At 36.7% G+C, this 21901-nt stretch overlaps 2 protein-coding genes across 2 annotated transcripts; both read right to left on the bottom strand.

Moving 5' to 3' along the window:
• Positions 1-404: 404 nt before the first annotated feature.
• Positions 405-5143, bottom strand: LOC114525730 (uncharacterized protein C1orf50 homolog). The gene is made up of 4 exons (XM_028547149.1): positions 4910-5143; positions 2240-2433; positions 1317-1457; positions 405-1059 (listed from the first exon to the last, which is right to left on the bottom strand). The coding sequence occupies exons 1-4, from the start codon at positions 4944-4946 to the stop codon at positions 853-855; spliced, it is 579 nt and encodes a 192-aa protein (XP_028402950.1). The 5' UTR covers positions 4947-5143; the 3' UTR covers positions 405-852.
• An 854-nt stretch (positions 5144-5997) lies between these two features.
• Positions 5998-18133, bottom strand: LOC114525788. Its single transcript, XM_028547215.1, has 15 exons — positions 17866-18133; positions 17292-17384; positions 17021-17207; positions 16343-16583; positions 14792-15041; positions 14182-14412; positions 12911-13280; positions 11437-11873; positions 10239-10379; positions 9612-9840; positions 9333-9506; positions 8425-8605; positions 8266-8336; positions 7071-7207; positions 5998-6484 (listed from the first exon to the last, which is right to left on the bottom strand). The coding sequence occupies exons 1-15, from the start codon at positions 17912-17914 to the stop codon at positions 6213-6215; spliced, it is 3063 nt and encodes a 1020-aa protein (XP_028403016.1). The 5' UTR covers positions 17915-18133; the 3' UTR covers positions 5998-6212.
• Positions 18134-21901: the final 3768 nt, after the last annotated feature.

The raw sequence follows: 21901 nt of genomic DNA, 5'->3' as shown, positions 1-21901 counted from the left end.
AATCTTTTATATAATCTAGTTGTGTGCGATTATTCTAACAAATCAACATTTATTCTGATAAATCACCACAAAACCAAACAAACCGATAAATCAGGGATAACATTAATTTACATTAAATCGAATTAAGGCGAGTTTTCGAAATCTATTTTAACAAATGAATGAATTTCGTACGTTATCGAAAAATGAAGGTAAACATCTTCTACAACCGTCTGCAAGGTACAATATCTTCGTTAAATTAACTTTCACTGTCACTTCGACATAAACAAAACGCCGCCATTTTGAAAAACAGGCTCACGTGATTATTGCGTAATAATCCAAGGTCGCTCAGATTCCAGAATTTTCAATAATAACTTTGTAGTTATACTAATACCCAATTATCCAATCATGGCCGTTTGCATATTTTTATTTTTCATGGTTTTATTTTTGTGTATAATATATATTTTATTTTTCTATATGTTAAGTAAATTACACGATTCGTACTAAGTAAATTCATCAGTGGCGTACAACACGGGGTTTTTAATTAAACAAATATTCAGCAAAGTATCTGGTTTTGCTGTGAAAAGTGTATATAAAATGGATAATTTCACCCAATAATATCCGCGACTACCACCTTAAATTAAGCTTCTCTAATTCTAAAACTAATCTTAGAGATAATCCTAAACCGTACATTTCGTGATGTCATCGTAATTCCAATACCCTATCTAATGGAGCGATGATAATAACAAGCTAGAAACATTTTGAGCCTTCATTATCGAAACATCCAAGAAGCTGCGCATATTTTAATACGTTTCTTATCGCCTGCTGAGCACAGAATATATATTTACAGTTGCCCTAGAAAATTCCAAACAAACATCAAGTTGCATCGTTTTTATCCTTCTCACCTGATTTCCTTGAAACATCACAAATATATCCAATCGAAGGTATCTCGCTATTTAATAATCGTGAAATTTCTTCTAAGTCCTGACCCCTTTTCTCAATATCCTCTGACTTCGTCCACGACATATCATACTCCAGTTTATAACTTCCTCGAAAGTGATGGGGACACGCATTTCCCCACTCCTAAACTCAAACAACGTTGAATATACATATAAGTGGGCTTCGCTCAAATATTTGCTAACACTATCATATATCTGCAATTAACTTTCTGGGGGTACAGGGTTAGACAGGTAAAAAGATGCCCCCCCCAACAAACGCCCAAAAAATCCATAGGAAATCCATACATGAAATCATTAACACCAGAACTGGCAAGGAACTAGATTTAACAGTCTATTGCGTATACTGCGAAACATTATTAAAAGAGGGAAAAAAATGCGTACCTCAGGTGAAATTATTGAAAAATACGACGTGCCATCTTTACGAAGATATAAGTGGTACATTTTCCCTGGAATTTTCTTAAAGTTACAAGCGGCGTGATGAAGCACAGCGTCTTCTTTGGCCTCTTCGAGAACTTTTCTAGCCTAAGCAAGAAAACGGAATAAAACTTATAGGAGGGGGTAAGAGCAGGGTCGCGGGATAACGCGAAATCAAATCGACATTTTCGTCTCTTTAAAGGAAGGGTGAGCCAAATAGGGGAGAGTTGGCCCCAATCCACATTAATTTAAATCATCAGTTTGTAGGAACACCATTTATTACATGAAGAGTTTTCCGTCCGTTAACTCGTGCCTTCATTAGTACAATTAACTATTTATTATAAAGCAAAACAAGCTTCCTGAATGGTAATGCAAAATTTCACGCTAGGCCTCTACCCCTTTTTCTCAGCAAAGAACCGTCTTACTCAGCATTTCCATAAAAGAGCCCGAAAAAAGCAATCCAATAACATCAAGAATGTTTCAAGGGATGGAAGAACTGAGAAATTCAGTTATTTATATCTCCTTAAAACAAGGAGTTTTCGTCAGATTTGCGAAATCGCAACAAAATATTATGTTTTGGCCATGTTTGGTTTTGCGTGTAAAGACTGGGGGTTAATTGCAGAACTCAGTTTCAACTTCTGGTTCGAAGGTAGCGTTCCAGTTATTTTCATTTTACTGGCTAATGTTTTCTTAGCATATCGAACAATGTTTACAAACTAACATCCCCTAAAATTATAATTGCATTGCAAGTTGCAAGAACAATTGCAGTGTAACGGCGCCTTTAATGTTTAAAAATACGCTGAATAATCGTGCATGTAACTTACGCACAATAGCGTGCTGATATTCGATTATCTTTTACATATACGCAAGAGACATGATGTAACATGTACCTGATTCTGGAGGTGACGTATTTGGTCAGCAATGACAATTAGTTTGCTCGTTGCGATGCACTTCACGAAGTCATCTGCTTTCTGAACTTCTTTAGCCAATGAAACAATATCTGTGGGATCCGATAGACGATGAACGGTTCTTGGGTCGACCAAACTTGAACTGGCCTCTGATGGAGCGACAATATGGGCGACTCCTGAAGATAAACATACAAAAATTCCTGCTGCTGAACTATGATGCAACCAGCTCCATTATATTAGTTGTATCTCAAATACAGTTAGTATATATCAACCAATGTATGTGATAGCCATTGATCTAATATCACACTGGATAAAGCAACTCACACCTTCGTACCAAAGTTTCATACCCGGGTATAGATAGAGATTACTTCGTGGTGCGTACGATTTTTATAACGAGTGCATAATAAAAATGAGCCAACCATGAAGTAATTTGTTTATTAAATGTGTATATAGAGATCAATTTGACAACGACACGCTTTTTGTATACAAAAACACAGCGAGCAACAAAAATCGAAATTTTAAGCATCAAAACATATTTATTATCGTTTAGTTTCTTTGTAATTTTGTTCAATAGAAGTTAGATATTCTTTCCAAAAGAGTTGATAATGTGCAGAATGTTAAAATATCTTGAATATGAGAATTATGTTTTGAGTCTCACTTCACTCCTATATTTCGACGCCATCTTGAAAAAAATGTAAACAAATTGCCGCCAAAATGACATACGACAATTTTTCACGTGTGAAGAATATCGTACGTCCAATCAAAAGCCGTGTATCGCATTTTTTCACACGTGAAAAACATCGTACGTCCAATCAAATTGCATGAAATTAATTTACACAGTGAAATACGATTTTTATTTCATCATTCTGAGCCCTGTGCATAAATCTCTATACACATATAATAAATTCTTTTATCCAGCCTATTATCAGTGGTAATGGACCTATTGTAATCAACTATAAGCACTGAAGCTAGCTGTTAATCTAAGATGCACCACTTATATAAGTTAATATTATATAATGTTATGGATTAATCATTTGGACTCATTGCCCATTATTCCATGTTTCTCAGTTCAGCAAGGGCAGATTTTTAGATTTTGCTGTTGTGGATGCCTGGAATTCCAAGGGGTATATCTTGCTCAACAGCATGTCAATTCTGATATCACAAGTTTCATCAATATTCTATCCCCAGTTTCCTAGTATCTTAGCTAATTTTAATATATTCTTAGCAGTTTCTTTTTAATGACCTAATATCTTTGATCGCATGATTCTTTTGGGAGAGGGCTGCAGAATTCTCTAATGAGTAGGATTGATCAACTCGCATTTTAAACACCTGATTACTGTACTTAAAGTTTTTCTGCTCAAATCAAACTGTTTCTCAAGAAATAATTAATTTCTCACCAATTCAATTTATAATTCAGTTTCTGTGGTCAGGTGATTAAATTGTTGTTGTTTTGGCACAAGCTCATTTGAAATGATGTGATAGGTACATATATCTGGATTCATGTTTATATGTAAATTCACAGGGCAATTACACAATTTAAGAATAATTTGGCTAAAATCTTAACAGCACTGAACATATGTATGTGGTATTATTTCCCTATGTTACAGTTTTATCATTATACCAGTTGGCACAAAAAAGTTAACCTGTTTGATTGAGTATAGCTTCATAACTAGGGCCCCTGTTACATTGAAATAAATTTCTTTAGATTTGTGAATGTCTATTTCTATTATATGCATTTCTATTATATGCATTCTATTACACCGCTTATGAAGTTTTGATGAGTTTCGGGTTTTATGTTGATATCAATATTGAGAAGCAACCTGATTGTCCAAGGCATGTAATATGATTTAAAGAGACAGTACATAACATTCAATTATTTTTGACAAAGAGACATCATAGGCTTAATTGATGAAGCAGTACCCTGAGATTTTAAAACATTCCTGCATGTTACTTACAATTACAATCCAACTTACTTACAATTCACCTACAAATTACTATCATGTAAGAAACATAAATATAAAAGGGACTAGATTGAATCCGAAATATAACCTGTTTGAACCATCTTGACTTAGTAGGTCAGTTGGAAGACCATTATGGACTGTACCAAAGATCGCAGGTTTGATTCCCCCGCAGTTAAGCTAATTTTTCAGTTTGCCTGATTTGTAACTCAGAGTAATTGCATAAAGACAAGTTAAATAAAGGATTTACCTTAAAAGAATTTAGTAACAATGGAGAAGTCTTTACAGGTCTCAATGGATTGTATTTTAAGTAACTCAGTGTAGCACCATCGCAATAATAATTAGCCTGTTATTGATAAAGCGCTGTACTGCATTGGTTTTAGTTTCAAGATTTGCTACCCACATACATTGCAAGTCAACAGACTATAAAACATCCAGCAGAAGTGAATTGGATCTGACAAAATTGGATCTGGTGAACCGACTTTTAAGTTTTAAAAGGGGATTGTGTAGCTGTAAGCCTGTAACCCAGCCCCAGGATTAAATGATGTTATTATCATCTAAAACACAATTAAAACTGGCTACCAGTTTAAGTAACCAATTTTATTGAAAGCATGCAGAAGGGATTTTGCAAGATATATAACATTTTAGTTTGATATATCATTTTAAAGTTGAGCTTAATTTTCTTTTAACATACCTCGTTCACCAATCTTTAGTTTATCAAGAACACTCATGATTCAATGATTCAGAACATCCTCAGGTCTCGCGGAAAATAAAATAAAGTATTTTCATCAAATACTAGAGAATTCTCCTGATTGATGGACTATAAATTTTTGTATAAAACTTTGCAAATTGCAACCTGAATGATGCAACCCAGTTATGCAACCCAGTGATGCAACCACAATGGTTTTACTCTTTGGCATACATGACGTTCTTCGCACTACCTTATCTACGCTGATAATCGGATGGGCGGGCTCACTTTTCGGAAGAACTTCAAACTTCAACCGTTGCCAAAGGTCGGAAGTTATTACTCTCGGAACTTTTGCCGACAAGCAGGGACAATTTTATATTTAGAGTTTGTACCTAGGCCAGTTGAGTCGAGTTGACAGTCGGTGTACAATGCTACAATAATATTAAGACGTCTTTAAAGGCCTGTCTGCGATATTCACCTAAATTTTGGCGAATCATTGTTAAAATTGTTCAGTGTCACGTAATCTGACGGTAATCATAACACTTCAGCGGTAGAGGGTTTCAAAAAATGGTGTCAAAAGAGTGCGCCGCGTATATTGTTAGCGACTCGTGTATTGACGATATTGTGCAGTTCCTAACACAATTCTTAGATATTTTTAAGTCGACGTTTCTGTGCATAGTTAATTATCACATAAGAAAGCAAATTATTTAACCTAGCCAGAGGTGAATATTTGTTTTAGTATAATTAAAAATGTGTTAGCAAATCTAAAAGCAAGGTTTGAAAGATATAACAATATTTTCCCAAAGGAAAGTTTTAATAAAAGCGGTCTACAAATTCACCTCAGTTTCTAACTTGATAATTTTAGGCCGAATTTTTTGCTTTTTGTATGTTTTTAGGTACAGTATTTTCGTTAAAATAACTTATTTTTTCGTCTGAAAAAACAACTCACCCCCACCCAACCGCTTCGGTGATTATCGCGTAATCATCCGAGGTTGCTCGACCAATCAGAGGTGAGAATTTCCAAAAATCACCTTTGTAATTATATTAATAATGTATATAAAAATAAGCTCCCCAAACGCTACTGCAATATGATCATGTTAATTTATTCAGTGAAGTAAAAACTATAAGAATAAAACTTTCGCTTTTGAAATCAGTTTCTCATAATCGTGTTAACCAATCCAATCTATTAAATCCAATTAATCCGACCTGACACATCTAAATTAAAGCGAGCTGTCGACATATGACTAACCGTTTTTAATCAATTTCATATGATTGTTTATCCAGAAAATTTCGAAATTTTATATCCAATTTATTTTGGTTTCACCGTCAAAGACATTGATGCGTGTATGCGCCCAGCCACATTCTTCGCTTCACAGGTATACAATCCTGTGTCGCTAACGGACACTTTGAAAATGAGCAGATAACCTGTGATACGATCCTTGAAATGCCTGCGGGAGGGCCCCAGTACTTTGCCGTCTTTGTACCACGTGATTGGAGCTATATTACTTGAACATCTAATGAGCACCGACTTTGAAGCGTAAACAGTCTGGTCACTAGGCAGCCTGGTGAACACTGGTAAAGCTAAAATATAATAGAGTGTTATAGAATAGAATTCATTGCGTTAATCTAGAATGTTATAGCATAAAACTTTTTGGGTTATTTTATGATGTTATAAATAGGATTCATTGGGTTGTTTTCAATGCTAACGTTTAAAGTTGAAGTCCATTCAACTTTAAGTTCAAGTCCATTCTGCGCATCGGTTCTTTTCATAACAATGTGAGGTCTCTGATATAAAACTTGCCCAAATTTCGCATGTGTCGAATATTTCTGATGACTAACTAGTGTTGATATATTCATTTAAAGGCGAAGTGAACCTAAATAGTGCTAGATATTCAACCAGTGAAACGTATTTTAAAAAGTAGTTCAAAATGTAAACAATATATATAATAATATATATATTTTTAGGAAATTTCTGCGGGCAAAAATAAAAGGATTTAACTTTATTTTCTGACGTTTCGCTGGTTATAGAGCTTCATCAGTGAACCAAAATAATTTATATATTATGTATATTGTTTATAAAGATTTGTAATCCATGCCAGGCATATTATTTGTTTGTCAATGTATGTGTGTTTGTAATTCAAATGGATTTATTCATAATTCTTGTTACCATTCAGAAACGCCGTCCCATTGTAGATCTGCAAAGAGAATGCGTTTGTAGTTCCAGTTGCAAGCACTTCAGGTTCTTGGTAGGCATGGCGTTTATCCAATGAACGAATATGACCAGACAAATCTGTCCAGTACAATCTAGTTTGGATTGAAAACGGATTCTGAAGAACATGATGATAATGGCAATGGTATTTACTAACCATACCTATGACGGTATAGTAGTCGCTCTGTGGTAGTAATGGTATTAGTAATGACATTGATGATTTCCTGGAAACGGGTTTGTGAAGGTTCCCTTGGAGCCTCTCCAAAACAAGTCCTAGTGGGTACCTCCGCGCGGTGCAGGCCAGGGTACTGGGCTACGGCTCAGGAGTTAAACTCACGGGGGCGGGGCGACTGTTCACCGGATCCATAAAGCTAACAACCTACCTGATCCTATGGGAAAAAAACTATAACCTGCTGAAGAAACGTACATCAAGGAAGAAAAATAGAGATCGGAGTGAGGTGATAATCTGTACTCTGAAAAGGGTGTTGCTCGTATCACAACAGGCAGGCAACGCCGCAAGAACCCTCCTTGTTTGAAGAAGAGGAAGGGCTCACGTCATTCTCCCCACTTTATTCGCCCATCAAGACACCTGGTGGGCCCCACTTATGTACTATGAGGCCCGCTAATTTAGTCAGAAATGTTAGAAGTCTTGAGTCTACCTCCATGGTAGTGATGGTATTGGTAATGATACTGGTAACGATATTAGTGATTATATTGATGATGGTGTTGGTGTCTCTGCTAATGATATTGAGGGTGTTTGTAGTGGTTTGATGGCAGTATAAATATTGGTCATGTGATATCCGTGATATCATTGGCGATGGTAGTGAAGGTAGTGACAGTGGCTTTGGAATTTGATTTGATGATAGTATTGGTGATGATCAGCTCCAATAGTGGAAAAGATTGTATCGGCTTGGTGCTACTGGTATTAAAATGATGGTGATACTGGTTCTTGTGATAGACCTGTTACATATAGAGTGGTTAGATATGGAAATATTTGTGGCCAAATTGTCATTTGAGCTATCATAAGAAAACAAAGAAAACAAAAGGCCAAGACAAAGAAAACAAAGAAATAGTGGGATGTTGTTTGGCCTCAAATATGCAGCTATCTACCAACCCTGGTTACAATATATATCAAAGTTTTGTGATTGCTTACCTGTGTCCAGCTATTCCCAAACCATATGGTCGGTTAATACCTTTCGTTGTCAGAGTGATTCTTCCACTTCCCTGTTATAGGACAATTGTTATGGTGAATCATCACGCATCAGAACTTCAGAACGAGATAACTAAACTAAGGAAATTCTTTCTAGCTTACATCTAAATTGCTCATCTCTATTCTCTTGAAAAGAGTATCGGCCCAGTACAAATATTTTCCATCGTTTGTTAAACCATTAGGCATAAGAAGACCGCTTTGAACGAGAACGACTCGGTTGCTACCGTCCGTGTTGATTCGTTCTATTTTTGCTAGGAAGCCCCAGTTTGTCCAGAATAACCATCTAAACGTTCAGTAATAACTTCATATTAATCGGCGCGGATTAGAGCAAGAACAAGGAGGATTTCGTTTTAGACCACCATTTTGAAAAATCTGCTTAGGTGATTATACACTCGTCAGTAATAATCCGACCAATCAGAGGCAAGAATTTTCAATAATCACCTTTGTAATTATACTAAAGTTTATTATATGGCATTATAGGTATGCATTTGCACTTGAAACAACTTGAAAGAAACACGAGATGCATGAATTTCGACTTTTAAGTATTTTGTTATGCATTTGATATGAAAAACAACAAAATACTGTATTATTTTAACCCAAAAACATTTGCAGACGTCTTACAATATAAATTAGATTTGCTTTTCAGGCCTTTAAAAGTAAAAACTTTGCCATTTTCCGCACTCAGGAGGCTTGCCGAAATAGAAATATTATTCAGTACTTAATACTTGAAAATACCTGAAAATAGTCGAAGTTTTGCATTTATGTCTAGCATTAAAAACTATAGCTCTGACACAAATGCGAAAGCGAAATAAAGCGAGATACTAAGTTGTTTCAACTTTCAAGCAAGAAATGGATTTATATAATATAAATTATATTTGACGACTAGCCCCAGTCCTTTCCCGCGATTTGGAATAACCTGGTAACCAGCGTATGAAATGTTACGGGGTTATGGACTGGATGGACGAAGTTAAATCAAAACATCGTTTTCTGTATTGCATTATATAGCTTACCGGTTCTTCTGGTGGAGTGTTAGGTCTCTTGGTTTATTTATACCAGTAATAAACGAGACAACACTTGCTCCGTCTAAGGTGGAACGAAACACGGTTCCAATACGAGTATCAGCCCAATACAATCTTCTCGCTTCTGGATCGACAATCATACCGCCTGGTACGATGACGTTACCGCTACGAATTCGGAAGGTTGAACATAAATTTAACAAAAAGAAGAAAAACTGCATTGTAAACACTAAACTTATAGTTGCGTTAAACAGCATATTGTCCTGAACTTACTTTATAATTTCTTGCTTATTCGTTCCGTTCAAATGCGCCTTGTATATCTTTCGTAATGTGGAGTCGGACCAGTATATATATTTGTCCTTCGCATTGTAGAAGAGGGAAATAATGCGTCGCGCATTGATTGGGAGTCGTGAAAATGATGCACGTTTCTCTGCATAGTAAACACTTACTGACCAAATTGAATCTGCTGTCGAGTACAACAGAGAGACATCTGGCTTGGCAGCTGGCAAAAAGAATAGAGGATTAGTGAAGTTCAACCTCAATTTAATCCAATGCTGCTACGGGAGGAAACCTAAATACAAAAATAACGAACTAGAGGTCTAAAATGAATCGTCAACTATCAATATAGCTACAGTTTTCAATGGAGACAGCATGAACTAAATATATTGGAAAGCTTCACGTTTCAAACTGTTTCCTAGAAATTCAGCAAGGATCTTCTGTTACTGATATAAATGTCACTCTACGATATATATATTATAACTTCATTCGCACTGAGAGTTATACAACGATTTCCGGTAGGTTATGTTGACTGAGTAATCACTACAGGACAGAAGTGGAAAACGGTGCTTATATGATATGTTGTTCCACCAGGAAATTTGAGTGATCATGTATTGCGATTACCTGTTAGAAAACATTTCATTCCATCCAAGGCTTGTGTATAATTTTGACGGCAAGAACACGTTCTTCCATTGGGATGACTTTTACAAATATGACTGCATCCACCATTATCTTTTAAGCATGTTGAACCATTATTGACAACGACTGAAATTATGTCAAATGCATTCAAACGAAATGTGAAACGATTTGAGCACGGACCCCCAAATAGGAATATCTCATACAGTTAAAGTCAAGACACCAAAACGTCAGAGTAAGCACGTCCCTACGGGTTTCATGATAATAGCAAGGTTATAATGAGCTTTTACTAACTATCTTTCGCGGATCTATTTAGCTTTTGATTGGTTTATAGCTCAGAATTAGGGTATCTGATTGTTTAATGTTTTCGACTTTTCGTATTGCAAAGGTATGGTTGAAGAAGTCAAATCTGGGCGCACCAATCACTTTCTGAGAAAGGCATTATTCTTTAATTAACAAGTAACTTGGTTAGAGATGACAAAGCTAAGCTAGACTCGAAATATACGTCCCAGCCTGCTTAAAAAGAGAGCTTTACGTTTTTTTCTTACCGGCCATGAAATTCATATAGTGTATACCCCTGGTTTTACACGCGGAGAATAGACACAAAGTAAATACATCACTAGTGAAGTTCTTATTCAATGTTCAATTTGAAATTTGTTGCTGGAATTTCTTTATGTATTTTGGGTGGCCAATACCCTCCTATTCACTAGCTCTTTTCGTTCCGCTGTCCCTGGTTACAGTATAACCAGGGAGCATGCGTGGTAGAGTCTTTTAACAACAATTGTGCATTTCTGTATGGCTATCAAAGAGAAAACTATTGAATAACTTTAAAAAGTTCAATTTTTCTTCTGAATACGCATTCTGCAATCTTTTGAGAGCTCATCATACACATCTGACAGCTGTGAAATTGCCATTTTGATGCCTAAGTACACACAAGGCTATTAATTCAGACGATTCGCTTTTGCCGTGTGCGAAGCTTCAAATGTTTGGCGCAAGGCATATTTTGTTGAGTATTTATAGTTTATACATATTTTTTCTCACCAAGTTTTATGTCTAAGTTTTGAGAATCGCCTAAGTATTGAGAAATCTTGCGTTCAATTTCGCGGCGTCATAACATACTAAATCTCCCGCAGTATTTTTGCCAAGTTTCCTACTGATAAATGTAAGGCAAAACATTACAGCCCACCTGAGTTCCTTGGAGCACATACATCCTTCATAGCACATCTTTCGTTCGACCTACACCTTGGACTACATCTGGAGGACGAACTTGGAGCAATATTCCTGGCAAACAACACTCTACGTCCATAAACAGTTTGCTGGTAGACAACAAGTGCTCTCCTTTGCCGAGCGTTGTAGGTAACAACAGCGCTGCGTTGGATTCCACGCACCGGATTAAAAGCCCCATTTTTCACGAGGTATCCACCAAGCCTTGCTCCCTCCTCCCAGATCATAATATGAGCGTTGCTGGTCGGCAAAAAACAAGAAGCCGAATTCTTAACATTCCTATGTTGCTGACAATTGTGTGAAATCGTTTCTTGTAAAAATAATCCTGGTATACCAACCAGACTTGACGAATTAAGTACATATCTACCATTTTCCCTGTTGTTCCAAAACACATTCAACCTGAAAAAAGAACTCGGTTAGGGGCTGTTTACATGAGCCCGGTTACTCGAGATTCAACGAAGCGTGAGAGGACTTTGAGGTATTGAAATAAGTCTTTATGACACCAAACAAGCACCAGGATTATGTTATCTGCTCATTTCAATACCTCAAAATCATCTCACGCTTCGTTGTATCGCGGGTAACCGGGCTCATGTAAACAGTCCATTAGATTAATGAATGTTATACTGAATACGGGGGGTTACAGTCGCTTCTGCTCATAACAATCGCTGTCTACTTTTTTTAAAATTGCTCAAACTTCGCATGTTTCGTATATCTCTGAACATAAACTCTCTCTCTCTCTCATATTCATTTAAAAGTAGAGCGAACAAACAAAGTGGCAAATATCCTGAAATTCGTGACATTTCAGGAAATATACGAATTCAAAATGTAAACAAACCCAACTTTAATATCTTTCAGGATGGCTCAGAAACTGTAAACCAACTAAAAATATTTTCACCTTTGGAGACTGAAAGCGGTGAAAATTGAAAAAGATCTTGATGCAAAAGGTACGCCAAAGAACTATACAATACATACACTAAATGAAGAACATTAGCACATTCACGGTTACATATGGAAGGCGCTTTTGATTCGATGTTTTTTTGGCGGCTAGCGAGATCTCCCCATTAATACATTTCCTACAAATACATATACGCTTTGAGAGATCCCGCTCGAAAGAATCGAGATCTCGCTTAGCAATGCAGCCATTTTTTATATGTTTTCTTTTTATAGTTATGAGCACAACATGACTAAAAACGAATGCTGATACTAATGTGATATGAACTTTAATAAACGCAAAGCCAATAAAGGCGTTGTAAATAATCTCTACCCCGGCAAACGGGATGAAATGCTCTCAAATAAACATAGGACATGTTCATCCCGTTTACCGTGTTGTCTCGATGACCGAGCAAGCACGGCTCCAATATAAAACCCCCCTTTATTTACGTGAGTGTGTGGCTAATAATTAACAGTGAATGAAATTTACGAGATACTTAACATACCACCCATTCCCACGTTCAAAATAGCCATCAATATGAGCATTTGCTTCTCTGGTATAACCAATCACATATCTCTTAGCCATAGCGCTGCCTATTTTCAAAAGTTCACCGGTTGCACTAGCCTTTGAAAGTAAGATTACGTAAGGATACTGCTTATGCGTGGCATCATTCCCCGACGTCAGATTGATAGCCAGGGTTGGAACTTGATAGACAATGTACACTTGTTGAATTCTGGTGTCCATAAAGAGCTTTCCTCCTAACACTAAGCCTGCATAAAACACCATCACAGTCGCGTTTCTGCCATTGGGCTTCACGAATACAGTGGCTAGATTTTTTGGCGGCCTGTTCACCACAACTGACATCACATACCCACCTGCAACCAAAGATATCCTGTTAAATAATAGAATCTAAACATTGCCAGAAATTAGTATTTTAGTATAATTTCGAGGTGACTGTTGATTCTCCTGCATTGCCTCTGAAGTGATAGCCACTGATCAGTGACAACATAGCTTTTTTTGTTACTCGGGCTATACTGTGGTAGCCGAGTCTATGTTTCGCGATTATTATTTTTTTTGTGTCGCAGGCTTAGTCTTCCGCGCGGACAGTCGCGTATTTACAGTGTATCAATATAGCTCAGTTTCACTGCACTGTATTTACCGACTACATAGCCCGAGTTAACGTCTACCGGGCGTCTTGTTTTTCAAATAGGAAATTTGATGGGATTTGATTTAGTGAAGAATTTGTAAACACACTTCGGCTTTTGGCTCAGTCAAAATAGGTATGCATTATCGAGCCTAGCCCGAGAAGACTAATTGTTAAATATTTCCACTGCTACTACCGGCGCACAATGGCGAAAATGAGGGTAATATTAACAATATAAAATAACAAAATAAATTTCAGCTTTGGTGGAAGGTGAGAGTGGCGACTGAAGGGAAGATGGGTGGGCGCGCGCTATATCTTTGCACGACCTATGCATGAGCATCGTCTGCTTTCCAACGTAGAATGGTAAAAATCGGCTTCCGCGCTACCTTTAAATCCTTTTTGTGGGCGCCTGCAACCCCCTCTTTTAAGCACTAATCGGGTATTTTAAAATGTGGTCTTATCTTGGTACCATGCGCCGGAAGTCCCAGCGGGAATATGATGAATTACGGTACCGTTCCAGGCACTACCACTATAAAATAACAATTTATTAAAAAAACCTTTTGTACTAAAGCACTTCTTTTAAACTCCCTCCCGTCTATCGTTCTCACATTCGAAAACAAAGGAATACTTACCGGAGCCAGAGTTGTACAATAAATTTGGTCTAGTTACGGGACGAAATCCATAGTCAAATCGAGAACCCACCAGACCATAAGCATGACTTGTGGTTTTGGTTTGATTGTCATAGACTTTTTGCGCAAAAATCATGTGAACGCCCCCCTGTATTAATGACGCACTGACGTGCCACGCAACCAGGTATTCTTGAGTGCTAGGATTGAATGCCACAGTCGGATGGCCTTGCTCCCCTGTGGTATGGAAACGAATTGTAATCATTCAGTACATACAAAATTTCTATAATGGTGTCGTCGATATGCTGAGCTTATATAACTATACTAGAGAGTCGATAAGCAAACAACCAAATATGCAAACATACAAGAATATTATATACTAGAGAGGTTCTATATTGTCTAACATAGCGCTCTAGCCCTTGCAGGGGTCCTGCAAAAAATTCAATCCTTGTAATCAAGTAGATAAATCCTGAGTAAATTGACCTAGATTGAACCTGGATTGAGTTTGATCCAAATACGGAATTGCTTCAAGGACCTTTTGCATTATGGCTCACTGTAGCATTGATCTATGCAATGAAAATGCATATAAATTACCACAGTGAAAGAAAGCGCTTACTTGATGCCACACGACTAAGTGTGAAATCAATCACACGGTTATCTAAAAGTCGTCCCTGTGCATTGGTACGCCAACCATACACTCGGTCAGGAATGTTGTCACTGTTCTGGTCCACATCCAAAACAACAAAATATTCATTTCGCAGATTATTATATGCAACACTGTGAGTCATTACGCTCCCTTGTATGATATTGGGCATGAATCTTGCCGGGTTAGTGCCAACATTCTCAAAACTGCCAACGAACGATATCTAAAAATAATCGATGAGAAGGTCTCTGGTAGTTCGGAGGAACGGAACAAGGTGGAATTTCGTTTTAAACTAATCGGCACGTTTGTTTTTACATTTTCCAGGGAAAGCCAATCAGAATGCCTAAATTTTTAATACTTCATGTAAAATGGTAAATCATGTACTTTTTGCCGGAAGTAGTCAAAATTTATGCACTCTGATTGGGTTACTGAAAATGTAAACAAACTTGCTGATTGATCTAAAACGAAATTCCCCTTCTTGAGGAACGGCATTATTACGTTCTCAAAATTCATAAACATTAACACTTAACTAAATATTTAGATCGAACAAGAATTGCTCAATTTTGATAGATGTGTTTTGGTAAGAAGAAATCGATTCTTGGTATTTGGTTAATTAAGGGGGTTCATTGCTAATAATATTTTTCTTTAACTTTGGATAACATTTAACCATAACCTTTTAATATTACTAAGCAAGTTATTTCGAGTCACCATAGTTACCAACCCAATGATGGAAAATGGGCGAAGAGAATATTCTCTTCAACACGAGAAATAAATCCATATTTCCAAGACAACCATGTAATAATCTATTCTGTTTATTATATGAACAAATTATAAGCAAACGACAATTCTTAGTAACTCAAAAACAAATACGTATTGAAGGGCACACATTTAAAATAACAATGTCCAGTAAAATCTTTTTAATAATAATTAGTTTCTAGTAACATAATATTTAAATTGCATACCTGTAAAAGTCTCGTTAATAAACATTGTTAGAGTGGATGTTCACCAAGAGCGACCATAGTTGTTAAGAAAATTTTAAGCCTCTAGTTCGTTGAAGACAGACTATATTTATTATGACTACTGACCCTTCATATTCGAAAATGTGCATGTGTTTAAAAAAGTTAAAAAAAATGTTTCGAATAGTATACCCGGAACTTCACTATAGTGAAGCATTAACAAATACTGGATGCAAAACTTTAGCAAAGAACCGCCATGAACTATGCGTAAATTTTTTTAAGAAAGCTAAAGGCCCTGTTACACGGTGCAATTTTTCTTGCAACTTGCAATGCAATTCTTCTTTTGAGAAATGTAAATTTGGCAACTACCGAACTTTTGTCTCTATTACAATCCGTGGCTTTTCATACACTTACATTTTGAAGCCTCTTCACTACTTAACATCTCTTGAAAGTAGAATTGCATTGCAAGTTGCCAGAAAAATTGCACCGTGTAACATGGCCTTAAGACTAATGTCAAATTGTCACACATTTCCTGCCCAATTCCCGTTTTGAGGAGAATATATAATACCTGTTTAGGGATCACTAATCTCGGTTCTTCCCCCTTGTTGTTCACAATGGTGACTGCATAATAAAGTCTTGTTCCGGTTGGAGGAAATTTATCAAACCATTTTTGTAGCTTTAGATTTCGAAGTTCAGCTATATTCTTTCCTGATGCAATCGGTTGCCTGCCCCTCACAGTTATAAAGAAGGTCGTTTCACGATAGATGTTGTAATGACTGAACTCTGAATTGCTAGTGTGGAAGTCAGGACTGAAAGAATGCATATCACAATTGAGTATTAGACTAACTGCCTTTCGGCTAACTAGACTTCTCCAGTAATTACGCCACAACTTTATCGTTTCCTATTAGGAATGTGCCTTACCAGCATCTATAATGGGCCTCAACAACACCTCTCCCCAATTACCTTCTGCTCTCATAAACAGCTTTCTCTATGATAATCCCTCTCTTATGAACACTCATTGATCGATTCTTAATTTCTTAATAAGGACACCCTCTTTAAGCGTGGTTTTCATCACTCGCAACGGTCCACAGGCATTGGTCGAAGACCAATAGAGTAGAATTTTTTTCTGATGGACAAAGCACTTTTTGCATAAAAAACCCCGACAATAGAGATCGCTGACTGTTCGCGAGTGATGCAACCCGGGCCTCAGTGGGAATCTGTATAACAAGCAATTCAATCGATTCACCTTAAAGGAAGGTTGCCTATAAGCCATCGTAGAAGTATGCCTTCACATTCTTGTCTAAGTAAAAGAAGTAGCGGGTTGGTGGTTGTGATTTGACGTTTCTTTCGCCCTTGACCAGAACTGTCTTCCTCAGTGTTCAGATTAAACCCTTCATCGCTTTCAGCAAGAACAGCTCCTGATATATTAAGTTCTGTATAAATCAAAATAGAGGTCAGGCAAAGCAAGAAATGCCACATTATTGGATTCTAATAAATTCTAAACTGTCCAGACTCACCATTAATAACAGCTGTCTCTTGGAGATCAAGTTGTTTAGGGCGATTCCTAACAAATTTTGTTTCGGAAGCACCAGAGCAATGCACGAAAAATACTGTAAAAGAAAATTATAATTCTTTCGCTTAAATTAACTACTCTTTTAATAAAATCGCTTAGCGTTCTACAGATAACGTGCAAATTACCCACAATATTGGGCGTTATTTTCACAAGTCAAACTATATTTGTACCAACTACAACTGTGTTATAAAACTTTCGCAAATCAGGAAGAAGCGCTGAAACGGAAGTTCTTTTGCGTTAACTGATGAGAATTTATTGCAATGTTCAGTAATTACTATAGGATCACAGCTAAAAGATGATAAAAATCACCCAAATGATTAATTTCGTTCCAATTATCTGAACAATAACTCCGTCTTCTCAAAAGCTCACTTTCATCAACAATGAGTTTTTTCAGATTGTGTTATAGATTGTCAACTCAGCCTATACTTATATACAAAAACACTAACTACATGTACCATAGTGTGCAATTAATTCACACTTGCTGTAAGATCAGTTGCACAAGTTGATTTAAAATTTACCTGTAACCACTAGATATACGGAGAACGCAAGTCTAGTCATGGTGTCCATCACGATTCAAGGTTTTCTGCAGAAAAAAGATGTGATATCGTTTTTATATTGAGCGAAACTGATATCGAGGAAACAGCGCTGAAACGGAAGTCCTTTTGCGTTGACCCGGGAATATTGATTTCAATAATTGTGCTAGGATCACGTCGAGAAAGGTGATGACAAGCAATTGAATAAAAAGTGCTTTCATCAGTTTTTATAAATAATAGTGTATTTCTGAAAAAAATCCTTTTCACATGTGCATGATCATTGCGAGATCAGCAGCCTTGAAATTGCCATCTTTTGAACTGCATTTAGCTAAATAAACTTGGATTTTTCAATAGTCGCTATATATACAACGCAATGCTTGCAGCACTATCCTAAAAATGCATCATAAAAAACCAGGTCAATTTAAGACTTAGACAACAGAGTCGAACTGATCGAAACTAGGACAGCCCAGTCCTTTCATCATAGTTAATAGAATATACATGGAGTTTGGAGACCACATAAAACTACAATACAACTCATTAACTATGTTGAGGTAGATTTATGCAAAAAATTGTTCCTTTCTCATCACATGTCTATTGTATTTTGCACAGATAAACCAATAGCAATCTTTTAATTAACATATTTTTCAAGTCAAGGTTGATGACCTTAGCAAGACGAATACCATTGGTAAATTTGGCTAAAATACAATAGACATGTGACGAGAAAGTGACCATTTTTTGCATAAAGCTGGACAATGACATAGTTAATGAGTTGTATTGTACTTTTATTTAGTCTCCAAACCATGCATATTCTATTAACTGTGCTTTCATCGATCAAGTAAAAATCTTTCTGTGGAAAAAAAGCTTCAACCTAAATCGCATCATAACTGATATTGAGCCCTTTGTCTAAGGAACCAGCGCTGAAACGGAAGTTCTTTCGCTTTGTTTTCAAAATTCATTAATTGCTCTTGGATCACGTTGAGAAAGGTGACAAAAATTAAATGCATGATTGTTTCAATGTACTAGAATTTTTTAGCAAATATAGAATAAACGTTATTCCGAATAACAAGTGCATAGTAAAACGCGTCAAACTTTTAATTAAACTGTCTATTTCGAATCAATTCTCATTTATAACTTATGCCATTTTCCAGAAACTTTCCCAACTTGCCTTTGTCATTCGTTACTCGGACATCACGTTAGTTATCGCACCAGAAAACAATGAACGGAACAAATGTATAATAGGATTGAGCTAATCAAGCTGAAAGATTAATGAAAAATAAAGTGAAGAAACTGTATAATATTTCAGAATCACGCGGTCATTCTGAGGTCAGTAGTCTTGACCTGTCGCGTCTATTCAAATTTGATTAGCTCAAAGAGCGAGTGGAAGGCCCTGATGAAAATATAAGTACATCAGTTGAGAAAGTGTCACACATAGTGCACCAAAAAAAATTGACAATGTATAGAAATTATCTCATTGTTCTTAAACCTTTCTTAAACGCGCGTGATGACACACAAGGGGAATTTAACGAAATTTTACTGTGTTAAACCTGGTTTCCATATGACGACGACGTCGACAAAGTATTATTGTAGGTGATTATTGATGAGAGAAATCTTTCGACTTTCTGAAATCATTTTCTCGTGCAGACAATGAGTCGGCTACAGGTCGGCGTCATATGGAAACCAGGATTTATACTACGAATAATCTGCTTTGTCAGTTGAGCCATGATTTCATTGTAAGTGGACTTTTTTTGGAATAGGAGTTATTTAAAATTCAAGAAGCTGATGTCTATGCATCTATTGACTTAGCATCGCGCTTAGGCGTACAAATTATAAACAATAGGATAATTTCTATAGGGTCAATTTTTTGGAGGAACCCTGTATTTTTGAAACAAGCTTCTTTTCATTCACGGTCGTTCCAAGAACAGTAGTCTTGACCTATAGATATCTATCAGTCAACTGTAATTAGCTTAATTGACATGGATTTTGCAATAAGCATTACGTGGGGTCCATAATCAGCCAGCACAAAAAAAAAGTAAATTGAAACTAGAACAACCTTGTGAAATCAAAACTAGAACCCCCTATTCTTGTCACCCATCAAGTTGCAAAGCTTTCTGCATAAAAAGGTTTGAAATCGTTTTTACATCGCAACGCAATTGATTTGGAGGAAGCAGCGCTGAAATGGAAGCATTAAATCAGGAAAAAATATTTAAATATTGAATAATTGCTCTTGGGATCACGTTGAGTAAGGTGATGGAAATGAACCAGATAATTTGTCACAACTTGAAAAAATACAGCATTTATTTGGTCTTTTGATCTTTCCTCTTAAAACTGAGATTAGGCAACATTTTATTTGTATTGTTTGATTGTATTCTGGGGTTATTTGCGAAAACGTCAACAGCCCACACATGCATGCATTCACATGCAATGCAACACATGCTTGCACTCACTCTAAGCAACGTGATTATTTATCGTTCTCCCAAACTCCCAAGCATGCTTCTATTTAACAATTAGACAACGAGTTCGAGTTGTCTATGAGCGAATAGTCAACGAAGGCTCACGAATAGACAATGGTTGAGTAGCCAATCAGAATGTAGGATTTGTAATAGATAATAGTCGGGTGTATACTAAAACTGTATAGAGCTTGAACTTGCCATCTTTTTAAATGCATTTGACTAAATAAACTTGGATTTTTTCAATAGTCACTATATACAATGCAATGCTTGCAGCACTGTCATAAAAATGCATAAAAAATGGTCAAATTAAAACGTAGACAATCGAATCAAAACTAGGACAGCCCAGTCCTTTCATCGATCAAGTTACAAGTCTTTCTGGATGCAAAAAAATCTTTAACTTATATCGCAGCACAACTGAAGCCTTTCACGGGCATATGAAGGCTAGTTAAAGTGACTTGCTTCACGAGTATATTTTGTTTTGTGGCAAAACTAATTGACATGGGAAGCAAAGGAATCCACTACAGCAAGATACTTTGGAAGTAGAAAACTACAATAGATGGGCTGAAACAACTCAGTACATGTCAAGTCTAGTGTAAAGTACATAAACATACCAACATACGGTACTTTCCCTGTACAAAACTAAGTAACATGAGGCGCTGACGGATGAGTATTCACGATACGATAACCATGTCCGAAAATAGCCAGCCTCGTACCCAGGCGCTTTGATAGTAAAATATATAACGTTGCATTCAGGTCTTATATAGAGGTCAACTTAAAAAAGCAAGCGCGCAGGGGTGCTTGGGGTGGTTTTGCTTCCTCGCAAAAAAACCCACCCCAAGCACCCCCGCGCGCTTGCTTTCTTCAGCTGACCTCTATATAAGACCTGAATGCATGGGCGATGTTATATATTTTACTATTAAAGCGCCTGGCCTGGGACGAGGCTGGAAAATAGCTTTGTGCCCGCCCGGGAAAGTTTCAGCCATTTCTTGGGCAAATTTAGGATAAGTCCCAAATAGTTCCATTAAAGTATATTCTAGTTTCGCCCACCGTGTACAAACGTGTTATTTGAAGTCAAAAGCAAAATACACAATAGCACACATATATATTAATAGAACAATACCTATTATTCAAAGTGAGCAAGCGTTTGTGTTTCGCCTTTGCCATCTTTCGGCGCCGTAGTTTGCTCTGAAATGAAATAAAGAAGGAAAAACTAAATCAACTTAGCAGCGCACTTGTATTTCACTTTTTTAATCGAAATAAACAAGATATAGCAGTGAAGAATATGCTTCTAGTCGCTAATGTCTTCTGGCTATTCAAATCAACACGGCGATGAATTAATTTGCTAAGCCAAAGATGAAGCCAAGACCATGTACCAACCTCGTACCATGTACCTGAGCAAGACTCACCCAACTTTTGCCTAAACTTCCTCGAGTGATCCTTTTTTCTTCAAAACTACAAAGTGTGATTTTCTTCCCAAATTCAGCCAGCAATTCAAAAACATTCCAACGCTGACAATGCACTTTGTGTGCATCGATGATACACAACAGTAAGGACTGTACATGTTTGAAATC

This window comes from Dendronephthya gigantea, unplaced genomic scaffold (genome assembly GCF_004324835.1).
Source record: "Dendronephthya gigantea isolate DGI-Jeju-01 unplaced genomic scaffold, DenGig_1.0 000035F, whole genome shotgun sequence".
Classification (NCBI taxonomy): Eukaryota; Metazoa; Cnidaria; class Anthozoa; order Malacalcyonacea; family Nephtheidae; genus Dendronephthya; species Dendronephthya gigantea.
The sequence above is the reverse complement of the archived record's forward strand: the minus strand, read 5'-3'. Positions and strand labels throughout refer to the sequence as shown.